The sequence below is a fragment of the Ixodes scapularis genome, unplaced genomic scaffold, assembly GCF_016920785.2.
Source record: "Ixodes scapularis isolate PalLabHiFi unplaced genomic scaffold, ASM1692078v2 PGA_scaffold2__306_contigs__length_199485367, whole genome shotgun sequence".
NCBI classification, from domain to species: domain Eukaryota; kingdom Metazoa; phylum Arthropoda; class Arachnida; order Ixodida; family Ixodidae; genus Ixodes; species Ixodes scapularis.
Genome location: NW_024609857.1, coordinates 49776159 through 49798119, shown reverse-complemented (window position 1 = coordinate 49798119; position 21961 = coordinate 49776159). Strand labels below are relative to the sequence as shown.

Below are 21961 nucleotides of genomic sequence, written 5' to 3'. Positions count from 1 at the left end.
CGCTTTCGAAAACACCACATTCGCTGAGCTCCTCTATAAATGGCGTAATAATTGTCTACCCAAATCCTCTGCAAGAAAAAAAAAAAAAACTTGCTTTTTTTGTGTGTGTGTGTTCCGCACATATCAGGTATTTATACAAACGAAGGCATGTATACGCTTCTTGCTTCGTGATTGGTTCTCCGGTATTTCTATCGACAAATGGCGCAATCTCATTGGCTGCTGAGCAATAACTAGATGCGCGGGGCTCGCCAAGCCCTTCGTTGCTTAAGCTGTCAGCGACTCTTGTCATTGTTTACACTGAAGCCCCAACACAATAAAAGAAACAGACATCACAACAACTTAAGTTCCAATATTTGTTGGATGCTACTCAGTACCCTATGGTGGAAAGTGGTAAGCACCTAGACTCGTTTTCACCTCAAAAACCATAGCAAAAAAAAAATAAAAAAAATAAAAAGTGCGGCTTTTCGCGGTTCATTACTAATTTTCCTCTCTGTGTGAAGTATTAAGATATATGTAGGTGGCACTTTAGATTATTTATATACATATATATATATATATTACAGGCTCGTAGCCAGGATTTCGCTTCAGAGGGGGGGGGGGGGGAGGAGGGGGCCGTCCATGACAAAATGCTGTATAAGGCGGAGGGGGGAGAGGAGGTCCCAGCAAAATGGAACATTTCGGGGGGGGGGGGGGGGGGGGCGGACCCGATGAGCCCCCCTGGCTACGTGCCTGATATATTATCTTATCAAGACGTACACGTTTCAAACGCCAAAAGAATCGCTTCTTCCTTCGACAACCAAATCTTCTAAGAACTACTTCGCGCGGCGTACGAACAATGAGCAAAACTTGCTGTCTTCTTGAGGCGACAACAAATATAGGAAATCGAAGTGCCGCTATTTGAGGAGCGTGTTACCCCTGAATTTTCAACCGACTGGGATGAGCAGTGTGGCAATGGGGATTCAGCTCCACCGAAAATATATCTGGCGCACCCGAGATCGCCACCGGGTTACATTAGCTAGGTTTTGATTTCAGAAACGAGGAGACGTCGAACGAGGAGACGTAAAACGGCCCTTACCTCGAAATCGCCTCACTGAGAAACGCGCTTTCCTCGCTCCTTCCCCCTTCGATTTCATAAGGGAGCTTCGCGCAGCGAAGGCGTGTACTGCGTTGAAGCCAAATCAGCCTGTGCACGGGGATTCTTTCGGCAATCTCCCTACAACTTCAAGGAATGCAAGAGCTTCCCCGGTGGTGCTCGTGCTCGTGCAGTGCGAGTGCACGAGAAAGAAAGTATCTCGAACTCCTGGCTTGCGCCCAGGTCAGAAAAACTTACAGCGGAGGACTTAAACGATGTTCGGCCACACTTGAGACCGTCGCTTTCGAGAACGCTTCTGCAAGGTGCCTCCCACCCACGGTGTAAGGTATATCTTATAAGATGTGGTTGTCGTGTCGGGCCAGATCTTGTAAGATATGGCCCCACCCGACTACCTGATAGGGAAGGGCCACGGTGTAAGATATAGCTTACACCATGGCCCCACCCTATCAGGATTATGTTTTTTTTTTTTTTTTTCACGCAACTTGGATTTTGTTTTGAACATGAGTTGTGAACATCGTGCACGAATATGGCGTACGGCGACTACCATCTATATGCAACACTATACCCGCTGTTTCATCATGTGTTCGAGCGCAGCCTATGCTACGAGACAGTGAGGCCAATAGACCCTTTCCGAAATTCAGTGCCATCTGGTGGTTCGTAAAGCAGTTCAGCTTTTGCCATATCAATGGCGGAAATGAACTTGTATCGGCACTATCACTTTTGCAAGTCAACGGCTCGCGAGGAATTCTTCAGTGTGAGTTCTTTCTCGATCACTTTCAGTTCGATGGTGACCAAGAGCCTGCATTCAGAACAAAGCTCCAACCCACTCAGATGCCTCGGGAAAATTCTATACACCAAAATGCTTTAAAGCCAATTATGTGCCTCCCGCAAATTGACTGAATCTGAGTTATTAGAAATAAACGCTTACGTAGCTCTTGTGTTTCATTCCTACGTCGCGTCGTACTGACCATCCGAATGTACAGGCCTCGCATCATCCGCTTAGAAGCATCTTCAACTTCTTCCTTTATGAGTCGCTAGAAGGCCGCCATTGGTATGGCACAGATGCCTTCCCACAGATGATGATAGCGATCACAGTGGCCAGACTGAATTTCGGAAAGGGTCTATTGAACAGCACCAAGTGCGCAACGTCAACGCGTATGCAATCCTTTTGCGCGTACGCTACCACCGGCTATATCAATCACACAGTTACGACATCGCGCTTTTTATCTTGGCGTTCGTGTTCGAACCGAATAGTGCTGCGTCATTTATAGCCTACACAGTGCAAGAGAGACTCACAACACTGCAAAGACTGTCTTTGCAGTGTTGAAGCAAATGGTGGCGCAGCGCTATTATTCGAACTACTATTCGCACACCACTAGTTTTTGTGTCTTCCAGATTAAGTGTGTGCGAATACCGCACTGAAGCGAACAGCGCAATCTCTCGCTTCACCACCGTAAACCGAGCCGGTACGTTGCGGATCTCGCTAACACCGTGAAGGCTATAAATAACGAAGCGCTTTTTGATTCGCACCTTTATTCGCACACTCATATACTTCCAGTCTTCGACTGCGCTCTAAGCTCCTAGGCGAAACATTAATGAGAATCATAGGGCTGTGCAAATACTGGTTGAAATTGAATAGCACTGCATTAATTTAACATCCACAATGTTTACGACAATCAGTTTCTGTGAAATGTGAACGAGGCGCCACCTAACTGTGAGGGTCCTTCCTTCTCGCAGACGTAGCGCACTCGACGGCCAACAGCAGCCACGTCGTCCAGCCGCCCCAGCAGGCCCTCCCGGCCGATTTGAGCGTGTCGTCCAAGCCCCGCGCCGCCTCCGCGCCCTCGGGACCCCACGGGGGCTTCTTCCGCAAGGCACCAGCGTCGGCGGCTGCCGTGGCCGCCATGGCACCGGCCATCGGCCCGGGCGCCTTCTGCGGGCCCTTCCCGCTGGCAGCGCCGCTGCCCCTGCTGCCGGGCTTCGCCATGGCGCCCTTCGCCCCGTACCCGCTCCTCTTCCTCGCGGGGGCCGCCCACAAGGACGCCGGAGCCCCGCAGCTGTCCCCCGCGGGCCCCACCGTCAGGGGTTCGCCGTCCTCAACCAGCGTGGTACGTTCCAAACCGACACCGCCTAGAAGACAAGGCCGGCGCATCTCCCCTCCGAACGTCATCACTATAGAGGTGCCGCCAGGGTGCCTCGCGGGGTCTCGCAACGAGTGATATGACTAGAAATATGCCAACGTGTTTCTTCGGTTTACCTGTCAGCTTTTAAAAGAAGCTTTTATGCGAGCATGTGTTGTTGGAACGCAAAGCTTAGGCCTTAATCTTCCTATTATTTCACAATTTGAGAGATAGCAGGGCTTGCGGGAACTGCAGGCGTCCAGTCCAGACTGAGCGTTTCAGCTGCAGGGGTGTACCCCAGCAGACGATATCAGCTGTAACAACCAATCCGGTGATTTTCGCGTCTGCAATCGTCACAGCTTTCTATTGTCTCTCGATTTGTTTATATAGCAGTTCAAGGAATGGGACCTAAACTTTACGTTCCATCAAACAGCATTTTTTTTAATATAAACTGGCAGGTACGGTAAAAAGGAATGATGGATTGTCGCAGCTCATATTGTCTGGCATAGTACACTCTAGTATGTTTGCTTACCCGCAGCACACGCAGTTATAGTCACTGACAACCGAAAAAATGGAGGTCAGGGCGAGTTCCGGCATCTTATCATTGCTCTACTGCCAATGATTATGCGTAGCCGATAAGAACACAGAATGAATCACGAAGTAAGAAACGTGAGTGCAATAAGCCAGGTTCCGCGTCTCTTAAATTTTCAGCTAACATAGCCATTGACAGCGAGCAGCAATGCGATTTCGCAAGGACGATAAGCGTGTGAAACGCCCTGCTCATTGATCGATTCGTATTCCGAGCTTCGTCACTTACTAGGATTGGTCCGTTATTTGAGGCGATTTTCCGCCTGCGTGGTCTGCACGAAAGCGAAAGCAGGGATCAATTATTAGGGCGTAGACTGCCCCCAAGGCGATGCACGTTGCAACACCAACCACTGGTCTTCCTTTTATCGGCTTAGCGCAGCGGTTCTCAACCATCGCTGTTTCGCGGACCCCTTGTGGATCGGCGGAGATGGTGGAGGACCCTGTTTGTGGTGGTGGTGGGGGGGGGGGGGGGGAGGGGGAGTTATAGGTTAAGTATAATAATGATGTATTAACTAGATATAACTAAGAACTAGTGTGAAGTAGACCCCTGTTATTGACATATACACGAGAAAACTCTCCCGAATACTGAAATATTTCTTCTCGACCTGAAAAAAGAGAACTTTTATTGCCGGGCTTGATTGATGAGGTAGGGCTTGCGGACCCCCATTTGAGAACCACTGGCTTAGCGAATGGGAAGGGACGAGGGAGACAGTGCCCCATAACCACATTGGAAACATGGTGTTCACTTCTTTTACCGCTGAGACCACGCACTGCCATTCGAGCTTGTATATTGACCGCTTTTCTCACTGGTTGAATGACTAGAAGAATGTTATTGGTATTCGGATGCATCCCGGGGTTCGCTAATCCCTCATTACACTCGGGTGTCTGACGCTTCCTTTGCGTAGGGTCCTCTTTAAATGAATGCCCCTCCTTTTCCTTCCCCGCAAAGCACCCAGAGAGGGTGTATCACTGTGATCTATGGAAAACGTTTCGACCTAAGACTACAGTCTCCGATATAACCCTCAACATGGCATGGGCATGTGAAACGTCGTTCTCCTTGCCACGTTGCACTTTGCCCCCTTAGTGAGAACGTTTTCTAGCCTTGTCGTTCATTGAGCTATTTTCGTCTGAATCCTGGCGCTTTAAATGGTTTGGCTTTTGGGGCGTAGAACTGCTTCGGCAGAGGCCGTTAGTGGCAGTTCCTTATTACAACGATTTACCGTTCAATAAGAACTATCAACGCCATGAGCAATCCGAGCGTTAAATTTGTCGCGGATTCCACGAACTCGCTTATGCGTTACTTATTTTGTAGTAATGTACACTGTGTTATGACATAACTTCGTATTTTTAAACGCTCTCTTTCTTCAACCCTTTGAGCTTTTACACATTTAAATAAAACATTACGAGAACCGCTCTTATGATTCGGGTTATTCTTCTCAGCACGAGGGAAGTTTCTTTTGTAATACAATCATTTTTTTCCTCAATTATTCAAAAACAAATGTTCTCTTTCACTTGAAGGAAATTCACAAAGACGAAAACATCTCGGCGACGTGTTTCTACATTTGCACGAAACTCCAACGCAAAAATGACGATCCGTATTGGCTTTCTTTCCCTCAAAAGTCCACCATGTTCTCTAGCCCCAAATGTAACTCCACGGAATTCCCTTCAACGCATCTGTCCTATTCGCGCGTGCGTGTGTGCATGTGCGTGCTTGTGCGTGAGTGCGTATACAATCTTCCTTACACAGCGGACGCCGAGCATGAACGCAAGGCCAAGGGGCAAGTTCGACTTCTCGCGGCTCGCCGAGTCCGCCACGTCACGAGACAACGACGCGGACGCGCGGGACTTCTCGCCCTGCGAGCCTCCGGACCGGGCGCCGAGGCTGAGCCCCCAGCAGCCCCCGGCCGTGCACCAGCCGCCGCAGCACCACCCGTCGGCCACCACGCAGCGGGGTCCTCACCCGCCGGGCCTCGTGGGCAGCGCGGCCGGCCGCCACGGGCCCGCATTCCCGCTGCTGCCTTCGTACTACGCGCTCCACCACGGCTCCGTCGGCGCCCTGGGAAGCGAACTGTTCGAGCGCAAGCCCGTCCGGGGACGCGGAGGCTCGTCGCGGCCCAAGAAGGAGTTCATCTGCAAGTTCTGCCAGCGGCGCTTCACCAAGTCGTACAACCTGCTCATCCACGAGCGGACCCACACCGACGAGCGGCCCTACACGTGCGACATCTGCCACAAAGCCTTCCGCCGACAGGACCACCTCAGGGACCATAGGTGAGCACTTTTTTGTTAACTCGATGTTGCGGCCGCGTTCTTTTATTTTTATGGTATTAGTGCGGCGATAACTATCGTCCGAAAAAGCGCTTATAAACGTGGGACACGTCCTGTAGCCTTCAGTCTAAGAAGCCAAAAAAAAAAACATCTACAGACCAGATAGACTTCACAGTGCACGCTAATTCACATTGCTGAAGAATTGCGAAGGATTCGATTAGTGGCCAGGTGCGGCTGTCGTTGTCGATTCGACGATACGTAGACTATCATTCTTCCTGACCAAGTGTAGGCTTAAACAGTTTCTAAACTCTTATCAGTTTCTGAGTGCATGCCGCACCGTGATGAACATCAATCATTTTCCTAACTTTAATCGCCTCGAAAAATGAGAATGGGATTGGTGTAACGAACCCTGCGGTCTCAGCGGCAAAAGAGTGTCCACCCTTCTTGTTAGTGATGCTATTGGAGCTACTGCCGATCGCCGTTCTCAGTGTATGAACTGAAAAACAAGGTCAATATTTGTCCTTCTAAGTGCATCGCGGGGCAGTATACATGCAGGAGCTTCTCAGAGTACACTCTAATGAATGTAAAGCGTCTAGTTTCTTGTAAACCACTTGGGAGAGCTAATCGCTGCAATTAGAGAGCTGAGCAAATGATGAGGCTATATACAGCCCCGCCATTCGCAGAGTTTCCTTCGTAATAGGTAGCAGCGATTGGCTTCCCCAATTACTTTACGAGAAGCTAAACGCTCCAGATTTATTGGAGAGTATTCTTCAGAAGCCAAACGTATATTTTCTATAGGTCCACGTGAATCGCCAACTCACTCCGTTTTCCTCCTTTTTCCCCCGCCCTCCTTGTAGGTACATCCACTCGAAAGAGAAGCCGTTCAAGTGCGGCGAGTGCGGCAAGGGCTTCTGCCAGTCACGGACCCTGGCCGTGCACCGCATCCTGCACCTGGACGACTCGCCGCATAAGTGCCCCACGTGCGGCCGCAGCTTCAACCAGCGCTCCAACCTGAAGACGCACCTGCTCACGCACACCGACATCAAGCCGTACCACTGCCCGGCCTGCGGCAAGGTCTTCCGGAGGAACTGCGACCTCCGGAGGCACGCACTCACGCACACCCTGGGCATTCCGGAAGACCCGGACCTCGAGAACTCTTGTAACGCGCCGGGAACGTCGTCGGGGTCCATCGACCTCATGGAAGACGACGACGACGACGACAGCGATCTCCAGCAACCCGACATTCTAGACGTCGAGAACTGAGCATTGTCCGACGCCTGTCCTTCTGGACGGCGTTCGAGTATACCACCGGAATTTCCACGACGGCTGAAGTTGGGGGACTGCGCGTGTGTGTGTGTGTCTTTGGATGCTTGTGAATCTGTGGACAACTCAAAAACCTTGCGGGAGGTTCAGTTTTGCAGCTCATCGGCGATGAAATCTCAGGACACACGGACACTTGTGGAGACAAAGGGCGTGCTTATAATTATACTCGTGGTCTGATGCTCATGCGTCTGTTGCGTGGGTAGGCAGGTTGGCCCACGCAGCATGCTCTACAGACTTTTTTTTTCTTCAAATGGTGGATGAGTGTGGTGGGAATTAGTAGGGAAGCCGAGTCAACACAACCTAGATAAAGCAAGGTCAGTGCACTCGTTCTCACCCCTCCCCAAGACGTCAGCGCATCTTGCACCACGTAATAACAACGCAGTCGCGCTGATCGGACAAAAGCGTCGAGCGAAGGAAGAAGCGTCACTTGACTGCAATCGGTTCCTTTTCGTCGGTTAAAGGGCTGTCCAAACGGGACACAGTTTCTGTATTTCATAGCTTTCGCTGCACCGGGAGTTGAGGCTTCCCTCAGTTCCGGTTCGCTTAAAAACGGTATTTATTTTTAATAATTTTTTTTTTTTTTTTTTTTGCTGGGGGAAAGTTATCTTTTACTTTCGTCCTCGGACAGAGGCTTGGAACGTGCTCAGTACGTGATTCTAGACTCACAGGCTCTGCTAGCAGTCGTCAAGGTTTCTGCTCATCTCAGTCCCCAACCTCCCGAAAACGAGAGAGGGAACGAGATGACAGCGAGGAGGCAAGGAGGAAAGTCGTTGTGTTTGCGTTGTTGGTTTCCTCACTGAAAACGTACGCGCGCGCCTGCAATGCTCACATCTCCTTAGAAACGCGGACGCTTTTTTTTTCTTTGCTGTGTCCTGTGCAGACAGTCCTTAAAATGAGGTGGTGTATTGCTGCGGATAAGATGGAGTGCACGATCCTTGCGTTATCTAAGTGCTGTTGGCTGAGTATGAGGTGACGGGGACCTTTTTTTTTTATTTTCTCCCAATATCTGCACACGGTTCCATTTTGTCAGCGTATTGCGAGAAATATTTCTGTCCAAGTAGAGGCGCCGTCTCTGGTGGCAACTGCAAGTGAACAAACTGAGACAAACTGTATTTATTCGGACCAAAAAAAAAAACATTCCAAAACAAATCTAAAAAAAGAACACGTCAGAGTTCGCATTTTGTAGTTACTCAAAATCCAAAAAACAGCTGAACACAGCATATTTAAAGCCTTTTGCTTGGTTTTGTGACGGGAACCGTAAAATCAATGACCCTAGTCTGTTGTTGCTATTCGCCTTTCTTTAAAGAGCAACTCTGGTCGAAAACAAAACCAAAATAAATTACTGGAATCGCTTTAGTGCACGATATATGATCACAGCCGTAATATTACGTCAAAGTGAAGCCGCATACTCCACTGAAACAGATTTTAAAGATGCGATCAACAGCTTTTTAGCAGGTGGCACGCGGGTGAGTTTTTAGGCGGGCATCACTGGGCGGCACGTACCGCACCAGCACCGTGACGTCACGTCGCGGCCATACGGTTGATATCAGTGTTGCCATTCCTCTCTAGCAGATAGTTTCGGTTTTGCCGTAGACGCCCGAAACCAAACTTTGAGTTGTGAGATTTATTAAACTACACAAAATATCGAGAGAGAACAATGATACCTTGCAATTCGGGGACCCTGACTGGCCTGAAAACAGTCGTAATCCCAAATTCGCAAATACTGACCGGATTTGCCCTTTAAAAAAGTAGCTTGTCGATAACGGCATTGCCTCCGTTACGCATGCGCGTTGGGAATCGGACCTTACGATATATTTTGCCAGTTATAGCAACTGGAAAACGTCAATATAACAATTGGAAAGCATACATTAAGTATGCTTTCCAATTGTGCCAAATCATCTCAATTTGTTACAAAAAAGGCTGTCATGCTTTTTTTTCGAAAATTCGGTTAGCGTGGCTGAGTTTTACGCGTAACCATTGGTCAATATGTTCGCAATTAAGTAAACAAGAAAGGGTTTCTGCTCGCGTGTATTTGAAGGAATGGGACCTACAGTCCGTCGCCAGGCCGCACAATGCTGCTAGTCATTTCGGTGACTATACTGATCGGCTCCGCATCATCGGCTTTTCGCATCTCACCGAAGAAAGTGAATTAGCACGGCCCAAAGATCACGTTGTTCCCTGTCACTGTCGAACAAATGCTCTTCTTTCTGCAAACCAAAGAGTGCAACGCCGATGTTCCGCCAACAAAAGAGAACTGAACACAACACAGCATTGTCTGCTGGAAAGCGATAGATCACTAGTGAAATCAAGCACGACTTATGGAGTTTACTTGTGAGTGTCACGATGAGACCCGACAACAAAGATTCTTTTGGACAGCACAGCATCATTTACAAGTAACGACGACAAGCATTCATGGCGAACAACTTTGGAAGAAGAGAATGACGTCCTCCACTTTCCGCCGCCACGACGACATGTTCTTCCTTAATACTGCACCGTCACACCAGTTGGCACTGCGACGATTGTCGCTAATTATAAGAATCGCAGAGTATACCTTTCATCTAGGAAAGCTTCAAACCCAGCTTTGCTTCCAATTGTAAGCTTTTCTTAATTTATCTAGGAGATGAGATGGGAGCTGCTGGTGGTTTTTGAGCGATGAAGTGGTCACTGTTATTCTTTGCCCCTATCAACCTTGTCGTCGTTGTTGTTTCTCTACAAGCGTCATGAAAGACGACTTGTTTGAAGCTGCGTTTTCTTTTTTGTGATGGAAAGACAGTTGTTTGGGAACGAGACGTAGATTAAAAACAAAACGAGCGAAACAGAAACGGTTTACTGCCGCGGCTTCGAGAAACGAAACGTCAGAATGCCCAGTTGGTGGTCGTACCGGATAGAGTCTGGCGTTTCTCGCAGACAATATAAAAGAAAAGAAAAAAAAAAAAGCCTCCCTAAAGCTAGTCACTTTCTTTTTTTTTTCTGCTATCTGTGCAATTGGATGCCATCTCCTGTGGCAACAGCGTCGATGACGTTGCACGCTGGCGTAGCAACATGCGTTGTTTTTTGCTCTCGTCTTATTTCTTCCTTTTACTGTTGTATTTTTTTCGCGGTCGCTTCGACAAGCTTGAAGGTGTTGTTGGTGTCCATGTGTATGTATATATGCGCGAATGTTGAATGTACACATCACTTTAACTTATGAAGCTAAATGTTGCGCATTAAAGCGAGAACGTTACGAATGGATCCGAGGTTGTCCGGAGTGAATCATTTCGCTAATGCACAATAAGAAAAAAATATCTTTCAGGGCGCTACAAGATTGTTTTGTACAGTTAACTTAGATGAGTGCGGAAGAGTATAAGCGTCACACATTGTATCGTTTATGCATGGAGAATTAAAGGGAACACTTGATATACTTATATTTAATAAATAAAAATAAAAATAGGTATGGAGAAATAGGTATACAAAGAAAATCCGGATGTTAAAATAAAGGTCAATTCTAGTTGACCATGCGTTGTAAGCTAAAAATGAAGAGAAAAAAAGTCTAACCGAAGAAAAATAAAGATCACGTTCATCTTCACTGATATAAGAAACTCTCAATAAGGATGAAGCTCACGAACTGGGGTTATTTTAAAAGACATATGACATTTTTTCGTAAAATCTAAAGTTCCTAAAAGCTGTACACCCGTGACGGATATGAAGGTGAACAGCCCTCTTCTTGTTTTTGACGCTCCTGCAAGATTCGGAACAAACTCTGTTCCAGAAGAGGGTTAGAACGCAAAGTTTAGACCCTTGGCCATGTACCATTGAGACGTTCAGAGCTTCATCCTTATAGCTTTAGGGAGCCGTAAAACACGCAAGAAACCAGGTAAGGTGTTCACCTTCGTATTGCCGGCGGGTGTAAATTATACTCCGCTTCACCTGATCTTGTACCGCAGCGAAGGAAGGAAGCTCCAGCTGGAGGCGGGACAACTGCAACTCCCCTCTGCCGTTCTCACCCCGTCAGTGACTATAATGGGATGAGGACGACAGGGAGGAGTTTCAGTTATGCCGCCTCCAGCGCGGGTTCCTTCGATAACACTTCGGCGTCACGTGACTACCTCCCTCCAATCAGAGCGAACGCCGGCGTCAGGAGTTCGAGCGACAGACCAGGGACGGAGAATGAGCAGACAACAGTGGCGTACCAACTTGTTTTTGACAGGGCGGGGGGGAAACCAGACCCCCCCCCCCCCCAGGGTAGGGGGGGGGGGGGGCATGCCCTTGGTATCCCTTGGGCGCCGCCGGCCAGTGTTTGCCCTGCCCAGTGGCGGCTGTTTCGGGGGGGGGGGGGGGGGAGCGCCCCCCTTGCCCCCCCCCCCCTCCCCCCGGTTGGTACGCCCATGGCAGACGACGCTGTCGTTTGCACTAGTATAGGAGAAGACAGTGGCAGAGGCGCTTTTATGTCGATTTCCTGATCCCTCCAATCAGAGATTGGCCCTCTGACGCGACGGCACGATCATAATGCTGGATAGGCTGCTGGATAGAAGCACTAAATAAGCTAGGCCTCAGAGTAACGACAGTTCAGCCGTCTTGGTGCTTAAAATCACGGTTACCAGTGATCTCAGTGAAACCTTACGATCTGAATTCGGGGGAAACGTTTTCCCATCCTCCAGAAATGTTAGAACAGTTCGCGACAGAATAAAACGATGTCACTCGAGCTTCCTACCATCGTGTCTAAAGCCGAGGAAGTCGTATTTTTGAATTGTGCCGATCAACAGTTGCATTTGCTTTGTTCAAGCACCAAGATGGCGGCGCCCACTTGAAGATCGGGGAACGGAGTGCCGATACTCTTAGCGTAGCTCATTTAGTGGCTCTATAAGATGGGATGGTTTGTGCCCGTCCCAACGTCCAAATGAACTCTGTTAGCGACACGCCGGCTGCGTTCCGGGAATTCCAGGAGGTTCATCTCTAAATCGGTTAACCCATCACGTTGGGGTTTGAAGTAGCCAAACGTTAGAGAGAATTACCGCCAGCAAAGAAAGCCACATTGTGATCGCACGTCCGCTGCTTTCTAACGACTGTGGAGGTAATAGGTCTTTTCTTTTGAGTACAAAAGAACAGGTGGGTCGGTAACTATGCAAAAAACCCTATCATAAAAGACCTTTGCTAGAACTTTCAGCGCACGGCAAAGAGGAGGAAGAGCGAGAGTGAGTGGAAATAAGAGAAAGCGAGAAAGAGTTAAAAATATACATTATTTAAACAGAGCCTTAATTTAGCCCAAACTTGAGGCTTTAACAGTCTACCCCGTCTTTAAGGCGAAACGAAAAAGAGAGCTGACTTTAGGTAAAGGTCAAGAATTATTACAGAAACTCGTCACATGACTAATTACGATGATTATAAGCTTAATAAGACAAAAATAACAACTAGAAGATCCGGTAAGCTCCGGTTTCAAGCAGTTTCCAGCCGCCAGACTTCAAACACTTGAAAGACGTCCGGATAGCTTTGAAAGCGATTGAAACCTTTCATGCAGCCCGGACATATTGTCGCCAAGTTTTGCTCGCGCGAGTGCTTAATCTAGCTTTACTCCATATTTTTACCTTCCCCAAGAGTTCCTTCGTCTCCACGGCATGGCTCATGATTTCTGCCGGAGTCGGGAAGCCCCAAATGGGGGCGAACGTGACCACTGTAACGGTACACTTAGTTTATAGAACCCAGCTTTGGAGATGTTTTGTCTTGTGAGTGTCTGCTTTTGGGATCTCCACTTCGGGGGCGGTTTTGCTCCGTGTATAACTTATCTGCCTACGAATGTGCTTTGTGTTGTTTATAGCTGCTCTTGCGAGCTTCGTTCGGAATGTGTTCTGAATTGTGTATGCTCTTGTTTTTGGAATGTTCATATTTGCTTTGGGCTCCTTGACCCCTGGATACCAAGCCCTGACCATCACCCTGCCTCTGGAGGCCTACCCGCACGTCCGATCCCCTGCGGCTGTGGAATCTTCCGCCCGCTAACTCGCAAACTTGGGAGCCCTTAAACGCACATCTGCGTTTGACTGCGGTGTGTCCCGTAGCGGCAAGCGGACGTGTTGCGTTGCGAAAAGGGCTTGCGCCAAGCTTGTACACACAGTTGCGCTGACACGCAGTCAACCGCTGTCAAAAGCCAATAAGAACGCGCTCTCGTACCTAGCGGCTCACCAATAGTAAGCGAAATCAACGGCAACATGGCGGCGCCCAGCGACAGCGCCGAAGTGTTCGATCTCGGGACAATCCCACCTCTGTATAAATCCTTGTTTTTTTTTTGTTTTTTTTTGTTTTTTTTTTTTTTGCTGTGGTCGGGGCGCCCGCTGAAGGCGCTGTTGAGGAGAACGGCAGGAAAAGTAGCCAGAGGTTTGGAGTAGCACCCCCAGAAGATTAATCTCGAGATACATAACCTTTAAAGCGATAAAAAAATAATAATAATTTGTCGATGTCCCTTAAACAAACAGTTGTTCACTAACTATCAGTATCATCTTCATCAAAGGAGAAAGGTTCCAATTTTCATCGTTACAATATATACTCCACGTTTATTGTGCGGTGTTCAGTGTGTCAGTATGGACGTGACATTACTCCCAAGTTTAGAAAAACAGTGTGTCTTGAAAGGATAAACTGTACGCCATCGCATTCAGGAACACGCATCCCATTGCCTGCGCCACGCCATTACAAACTGGACGCCAAAAGCAACTTGGCAAGACGAAGACGAAAGAAAATATAAAGGAAGAGAACACGCGAGCAAAGAGCTCCTAAAAAACACAAACAACAAACGACCGCTCGCTCGCGCGCGCGCGCGCGTGCGTGTCACGTGGTTCAGCTGCCGACTGTGCTTGTGCTGGTCCAAAGCCGCACGCGCCCCACCCGAAAACCGGGCGGCAGCCACGTGTGCAGAACGTCCGGCCGCAACACACGCACAAACATACGCACGCACACACACACACACACGCGCGCACTCATGTACGCGCACACACACACACATACACACGGGAATCGCAAAGTCTATCCCCCACCCCCAGAGATCCTCTCCAGAGGTCATCGTGTGCGTACCGTACGGGTATTATGGCGCTCGTCCGCCTGCCGAACTCCAAGCGCGCCCTCCACGGCCATAAGAAGAACAAGGCAACGCTCAACAGGAACCGGCGCTGGGAAGGGGGCATACGCAAGGTGCACCTCGCACTGAAGAGGATGGAGAAGAAGACGGAGCTACGCTGCGTGCACGGAACCCGGATGTCGCGCTAAAAAGGGGAGAGAGAAAGAGAAAATAAAAACAGAAATCTATTTTGTGTTTCAGTGGCCGGCGAGTCAGCCGGCGGCGGGCAGCAGCAGCAGCAGCGAGCAATAGCGCACACGCGAGAAGCTGCACGCCGTGTCTCGGGCGTGGATGGAGAAGCGCGCCGCAAACGAAATAAAAGCGCGCGGCGCGCTCGCACATAAAAAATGAGCGCGCGATGACCGGGAACGAGAAGGAAAGTAAAGCAGCGAACTGAACAGACCTGAAGAGGTTAAACGAAAGCGCGCGCGGTTGGCCGACCGGACCTTTTCTTCGAACGGAGACTACGGGAGTCGGGAACGCAGGCGAGCAGCCAGACGTGTGTACGGACCAGAGAGACGTCATGAGGAGCGAGCGACGCGCTGCCTCCTTTATTAGACGAGGCCGAGTGATTGATCGGAAGCTAAACGTAGCACGCGTCCGCGATGAACTCTGGGCAGCTTGAGCGCTCGAAGGGTGACGCCACCCTCGAAGTGGTGGCGCAGCGTCTCTGGTCGAGAACGATTGTTCCGGTTGCTTCCGCGTGCCTCAGGAGGAAGTGGCGTTCGGTCGACCATGGCGCCTGTGTCCGCTTGGCTAACAACGCAATTAGAGTGAGGGCGTAAGTAACGACCATGTCATAATAAAAGAGCAAATCTCGATGTGCAAACTAAGTTTTCTCGCTCGTATAGTTCATTCGTGCGGATCACGCCAAGGCTATATAGTGAATGGAGAGCGCACTGTAAAGGTTGATGCACACTCCAATCTTAACAAAAAACAATCGCAAAAAAGCGAAAAACAGAAAAATGAAAGCCGTTTACAACTCCCTGTAATGCCGAATTAGAACGCAGCTCTTGAGGAGGGGGAGGGTAGGGTACTGAGGGTCACGTGTTCTCGGGGGGTGGGTCACGTGACCTTGAGGAGGGTCACGGGACCTAGTGGAGGGGATCACGTGACCTTGGGGGTCCACGTGACCCCCACCCCCGAGGTCACGTGGGGGGTCACGTGACCTTGGGGGAAGGGGGTTCACTTGACGGAGGTGTCACGTGACCTCGGGGGGTCACGTGACCCCCGAGAGAAATTTTTGTGCTAGATTTGGCAGGGAAATTTTTCCTCTAAATCTAGCGGGGAAATTTTTGCGCTAGATTTAGCGGGGAAATTGTTCCGCTACGTTTAGCGGGGAAATTTACCCATAATGCACCGCGCGGTTACGCCGACGCCGACGCCGACGCCGACGCCCAAGCCGGAAACGGGCGCCTAAGAGCTGCGCTCTAAAAGGTAAAGAAAAAAGAATTGAGAAAGTAAATTTTAGGGCTGAAAAAGTTTCGTTAAAAAAAGTAATTAAGATACGGTTGCGCTTCGTTGAAATAGTGTAATTTAATTACAAATATATTTGCATTCTTATTAGTGTATCGTTACAGATCATACCAATAACAAGGATGCACCTGCCGGCAATACGAAGGTGAACACCTTACCTGGTTTCTTGCCTGTTTTACGGCTCCCTAAAGCTATATTAACTCTCAACGTCTCAAATCGTACGTGGCTTGGGGTCTAATTACAGGCATGTAGCCAGGGGAGGGGGGGGGGGGGGGGGGGGGCATGGGGCCCGGGCCTCCCCTCCCCTCCGAAATTTTCCATTTTGCTGGGACCTCCTCTTCCCCCTCCCCCTCATACAGCATTTTCTCACGGGCGCCGCCGCCCCCCCCCCCCCCCCCCCCCCCCCGAAACAAAATCCTGGCTACGTGTCTCCCCCGAAACAAAATCCTGCTACGTGTCTGGGTCTAAACTTTGCGTTCTAGCCCTCTTCTAGAACAGAGCTTGTTCCAAAACTTGCAGGAGCATCAAAAACAAGAAGAGGGCTGTTCACCTTGATATCGCTCATGGGTGTATATTTGATATAGTATCCCATGACGTTCAGCTGCGCTGCGATTGTTGAACAAGGCTTTAATTTCCAAAGTGAAAAAAAAGGAATATCGGCACCGATCCGTCCCTAATCAGCACTGTGCAATCAGATAAATTCGAAGTAGTGAAAACGCCAAGCGCGAATGGTACGACAAAATCAACATAAATTTGTGTATCTGTTAATATAATTAAAAAAAAAATCAGGATGGAGAAAGAAACCATACTCTTGTTATATTATGTAAACCCTATTAATTTAAGAATGAGGAAGACGACGAAGCTTGCTCTAAGTCGGCGCCTGGACATTGTGTTCATATTTTTGGCAGTTTTTGCTGTTTTGCAAATTACCCAGCGGCAAAAGAACACTCTCACTGTCTCCTGCAATATCACCAACACCTCGACTGCAGAAAGTATCCTCGACAAACCGTAGGGTTTCCACCCGATGGTCCTCTGGACGGCACCGATCCGGTAGGCCTGATGGAATCCGAATTCGCCACCTCAAAACCAATTAGCGGCGAGATGTTTTGGTGGCGCCCTCCCATGGTTCCCCCTTGTGACGTCATTACCTTGCAAACAACAAGTTCGATGGTGTTAGTAAATAGCGTGGTGGAAGCTTGAAATCATTGCACTCTCAAAGGAACACTGCCAACACCGTCAAAATTAAAGTTCTTTCATTCCTCTTATTTCGGCCAATCGTGGAAGGCCGACCACAGCGACGCTTTCGGTCGCGCACGTCGCCAATACTCTCCCCTGCTCGATTTGACATGACTTCTGTAACGCACACCATGCAAACCTTGCAGCCCAACATTCTGACGACTACTACGAAGTACTTACCACCTGATGAATACGACACTGACACAGAAATTGAGACCTACTCTGAAAAAGAAAAAAACCGACGACCAAAACGATGTCGAAGGTATGGAAGAACTGTATGCTTCTACCAATGAAGAGTCGCAAGATCCCGACAACCAGTACAAGACGGTTGAATCACGCAAGCGACGCAGGGAGAGTACGCGTACTCAGAATCAAGTTCTCCCAAACCAGCAGTCAACTGCCAGGCTCTTGGGCTCACCGTCATATTTACACCAGACGACCGAAACACCAACATCAAAAGCTTCAACCCTATCAAGCTTTCGGACTGCTTGAAAGCCAACTGTCCTGATGGAATTTACAGCATTCGACCTAACTCAAGGCTGAATTTGATTGCTGTAGACACTTGCAATTTAGATACAACAAGCACTTTACTCCGTATCAAGTCTCTTTGTAGGGTTCTGGTGAGTGCATACGATCCCCGCTCTAAGAACATGGCAATGGGTGTCATCCATGGAGTTCCGGTAGATATCAACGACAGCCAACTAACTGAGGCACTACTCTCAAAGACATCAATCGTTCGCATCCGAAGACTGGGAAAGTCACAATCTGTTGCATTAACATTTGCATGCCCAACTCTACCCGATGCGGTATGTGTAGGCTATGTGCGCCACAAAGTATATTTATACGTGGAAAAACCAACACAATGCCGTACTTGCGGTCGCCTCGGACACGTAGCTGCATCATGTGCGTCTTCATCCATTTGTACAAAATGCGGAAAAACGCACGACTCGACATCCTGTCCAGATGAACCACCCAAATGTGTCAATTGCGGACGTGACCATCCCTCTACTTCTAGAAGCTGTCCAAGATGGCAAGAAGAAAGGGATGTCGTTCGTTACCGCATTCTTCACGGAAGCGACTATCCAACAGCGAAGGCGGCAGTAAAGGCTGACGCCTCTGAACACAATACCGATAACACATCAGGTCCCGGACACGGTCAAAGGTCAGCAGCAAGCATGCCAGTGACCAACAAGCCACATAAACAACCAATTCAAGAGCCGCCCCGAGCATCGCAGCCTTCCCAAAGAAAGGAGAACAAAAAGCCACACGATAAACCAGGAAGTACACAACTTAATACAGGCGACCTCGAGTCCTTTCCGCATCTCCCAAACACAGTAACTACGACACAAGAAGACCTAGCTCACAAGCAACCTTCTACATGGAAGGTTGTAAGTAACATTGCCACCAACCTTGTCAAGAGTGCCTGCACTCCACAACCGAATGCTGCAGCTGAACCACCACCACCTACGCTGGGCATCGGAAGCATCTTTTGTGCTGCGATCAAGGCCTTACATGGACTGCTTCAACACGTCTCTTCACCCATTGCCATCTACATCGTGCAACTCATTGACACATTTACTCCGCTCCTGCAACAATGGTTGAGTTAACTCAACTGTTACTACTTAATTACCATTTATTATAATTATGACAGCACTCACTATGGATGACAGATACAACAATGCGACTATATTCCAGTGGAACGCGAGAGGCCTAAGGGGGCGTCTATCCGATCTCAGGCAATTTTCACAGAAGCATCAATTTCCTGTCATGGCCATATGTGAGTGAAGGCTTCCAAACAATTTTCATTTTTCTGGGTATGAATATCTGTCTTCAACCCGAACTACAGGACCAAGTAGAGTCATCCTTCTCCTGCGCACAGACCTCAGTTACGTGCATCACGCTATTCCACTACATCAAGATAATGAGTACATTGTGGCTACACTCACTGAGGGCAAAGGCAACTTCACCATCATTGCTGGGCACATCCCACCGAAAGCTAAATTTGACGAAGGTTACCTCACTGACATTCTCAGCAAGTACCCGTTGCCATTTGTCTTAACAGGTGATTTTAACGCCCATAATTCTATATGGGGCAGTACGCACACCAACCCTTGAGGTAGAAGATTGGCCGATATTACTGCCTGTCACCATCTCTGCCCTAATGAATGACGGTAGCCCTACGTATATACAGAATCTTAAAAGTAGCAGCTGCCTAGACCTCACATTCGTTTCGCCATCGCTAGCATCTCAAGCAACATGGTTTGCAGACATTGAATCAAGAGGTAGTGATCACGTGCCCACCGATACGAAGCTTGGGAATTTTAAAAATATGAAAACACATCATGAGATTAGCCATATCAATCGGGCAAACTTTCAAGAAAAAATGACCGAGGAATGCAACCAAGAGATGGACTTACCATCATTCACAGAAGCCGTCACTCGTTCGTTAAACCAATCAAGAAAGCAAACAACCTTACCGATTAACCAAACTACATTCGATGCCGAATATGAACGGCTTCGGGCTATTCGCCGGCGCGCTGAGAGGCGAGTTAGAAAGCATAAAAGGCCCGAGGATTTACGTGAGTTCCGACGAGTAAACTCATTTGAACAAACTTGCAAAACGTCGTTGGCGGAAAATGTGCTCAGAACTTGATCCAAGGAAACGTACTACGAGAATATGGCAAATATCAAGAGGTCTTCGAGCAACACCGCAACAACGCTATCCGTTTCGGGCACTAGCTCTATCGATGCAGTGTTCAGATATAGAGGCCGCGAATCAGTTCTGTGTACGAATTACGCAGGTGCAGTCTACACAAACAAGCACACCGAAAACGCCACGGCCGACACCACCGTCAACTCTGTCATGCATAAACGTTGATTTCTCTCTGAACGAACTCGAATCTGCTCTTGAATCATGTAGGCAGTCAAGCTGACCTGGACCAGATGGTGTTACCTACTCGGCAATTGCACGACTCGGACCAAGTACAACCAAATGCCTTCTTCGACTCTTCAACCAATCCTGGAATGAAGGCGAGGTACCTACATCATGGAAAATCTCTCAAGTTATACCGTTACTAAAGCCAGGTAAATCACCCCTTACCATCATTTCCTATCGACCCATTGCGCTTTCAAGTTGCATAGGCAAACTCATGAAACGTATGATCTTGGCGCGATTGGAATGGTATTTCGAACATCATGGTCCATATTCAAATGAATCGTCAGAATTTCGACGCGGCCGGTCCTCAATAGACGGGGTGATTGATTTAATTACATCGGTTGAACACGAAAAATTTAAACGACGAATGATCACAGGCGTATTCTTGGACATCAAGAGTGCCTTTGACTCTGTGACGCATGATGCTACTTGACACACTAGAAGAACTAGAAATAGGAGGGCGACTCTACAAGTGGATCTCCAGCTACTTAACTAACAGGGCAATTTTTGTTGCTACGGCACAAGAAAAAACTACCCTTTATAATGTCACAATGGGTGTCCCACAGGGTGGCGTACTAAGTCCGACATTATTCATGATATGCCTTAATGCTCTCAGAGTGGAACTTCCAGAAACAGTTCGATCATCGGTATATGCAGATGATATCTGCATATGGGCCTCCGGAGTTACCAGAGTACAGGTTAGAGCTCGTCTTCAAAAAGCATTAGGCACGATTGATAGATATCTTCTTCATCGCGGATTGACCATCTCTGCATCGAAATCAGTCGCCATAGCTTTTACTAGACGTTGCATGGATAAATATCCCCTCAAGGTATCCGGCCAAGCCATTCCGTATGTAAAACACCACATATTTTTACGCATATCGATCGATCGAGGACTGACATGGACACCTCATATTAGGCACCTTAGAAAAAAATTGACCAGCTTTATACACCTCATACGTTTTATATGTGGCACAACTTAGGGGTGCGAAAGTAACATCAGTACTGCGTCTTTACAAAGCTCTATTTGAGGGTCTATTGAGGTACAGCCTGCCAGTCCTTCATGGGATGTGCGCCACGAATTTGAAGCGACTACAAAGTGTACAGGGCTCTGCTCTTAGTGCTTGCTTAGGTGTTCCGCAGTCAACGTCCACTTTAGGTGTTATAGCAGAAGCTGGGTGCCTATCCATTGAAGCACTTCGTGCAAAAGAAACACTACGTGCACACTTACGCCACCTAACAAGGCATGAATCCCACCACCTTGCCCGGATACAATCATACAGGAAAGATTCAAGATATGCTAAATTCTTGATACAGCAGGAGCCAAATATACCAAAGCAGTTTGAAACACCAAAGTTGGCGGATGTTCCACCTTGGACACTAACATGCCCTACAATATCACTTAATATAGATGGCATACAGAAAAAAGCGTCAACTGCACAAACTGTATTGAGGCAACTGACCCTCTTATTAATCAATATCAACCACCGGTACAGAACTCACATTTACACTGACGGGTCAACAACTCATCAAAGCTCAGCTGCCGGAGTAGTTATACCCATGGAACAAGTCGTGCTTAAATTCAGACTAGACCACCGCACCTCATCAACTGTCTCGGAGCTGGTGGCCATTAGGGAAAGCTTAAAATATATAATACGGACCGAACCACGAGCATGGTCCGTTTTCACTGACTCAAAAGCTGCACTCCAGAGCATGCAGCACTATCTACGACGTGGAGCAAATGAACAGCTGACATTTACCGTAGACAGCCTCTGCCAACAGGCCCAACAGGCTGGCCACCATATTCACTGCCAATGGATCCCGAGCCATTGTGGCGTCCCTGGTAA

At 48.5% G+C, this 21961-nt stretch overlaps 1 protein-coding gene across 1 annotated transcript; it reads left to right on the top strand.

Annotated features, from left to right (window-relative positions):
- Positions 1 to 377: 377 nt before the first annotated feature.
- LOC8052570 (protein bowel) lies at positions 378 to 7782 on the top strand. Its single transcript, XM_040502988.2, has 4 exons — positions 378 to 390; positions 2831 to 3201; positions 5549 to 6069; positions 6924 to 7782. Exons 1-4 carry the CDS (start codon positions 378 to 380, stop codon positions 7327 to 7329), a joined length of 1311 nt encoding a protein of 436 aa, XP_040358922.2. The 3' UTR covers positions 7330 to 7782.
- The last annotated feature ends 14179 nt before the right edge of the window (positions 7783 to 21961 follow it).

What these genes read in the sequence shown, in the direction of transcription:
- LOC8052570 (XM_040502988.2), top strand. An exon ending in CGCCGTCCTCAACCAGCGTG is followed by an intron (nt 3,202 to 5,548) that starts GTACGTTCCAAA and finishes TTCCTTACACAG; the next exon opens with CGGACGCCGAGCATGAACGC. An exon ending in GACCACCTCAGGGACCATAG is followed by an intron (nt 6,070 to 6,923) that starts GTGAGCACTTTT and finishes CCCTCCTTGTAG; the next exon opens with GTACATCCACTCGAAAGAGA.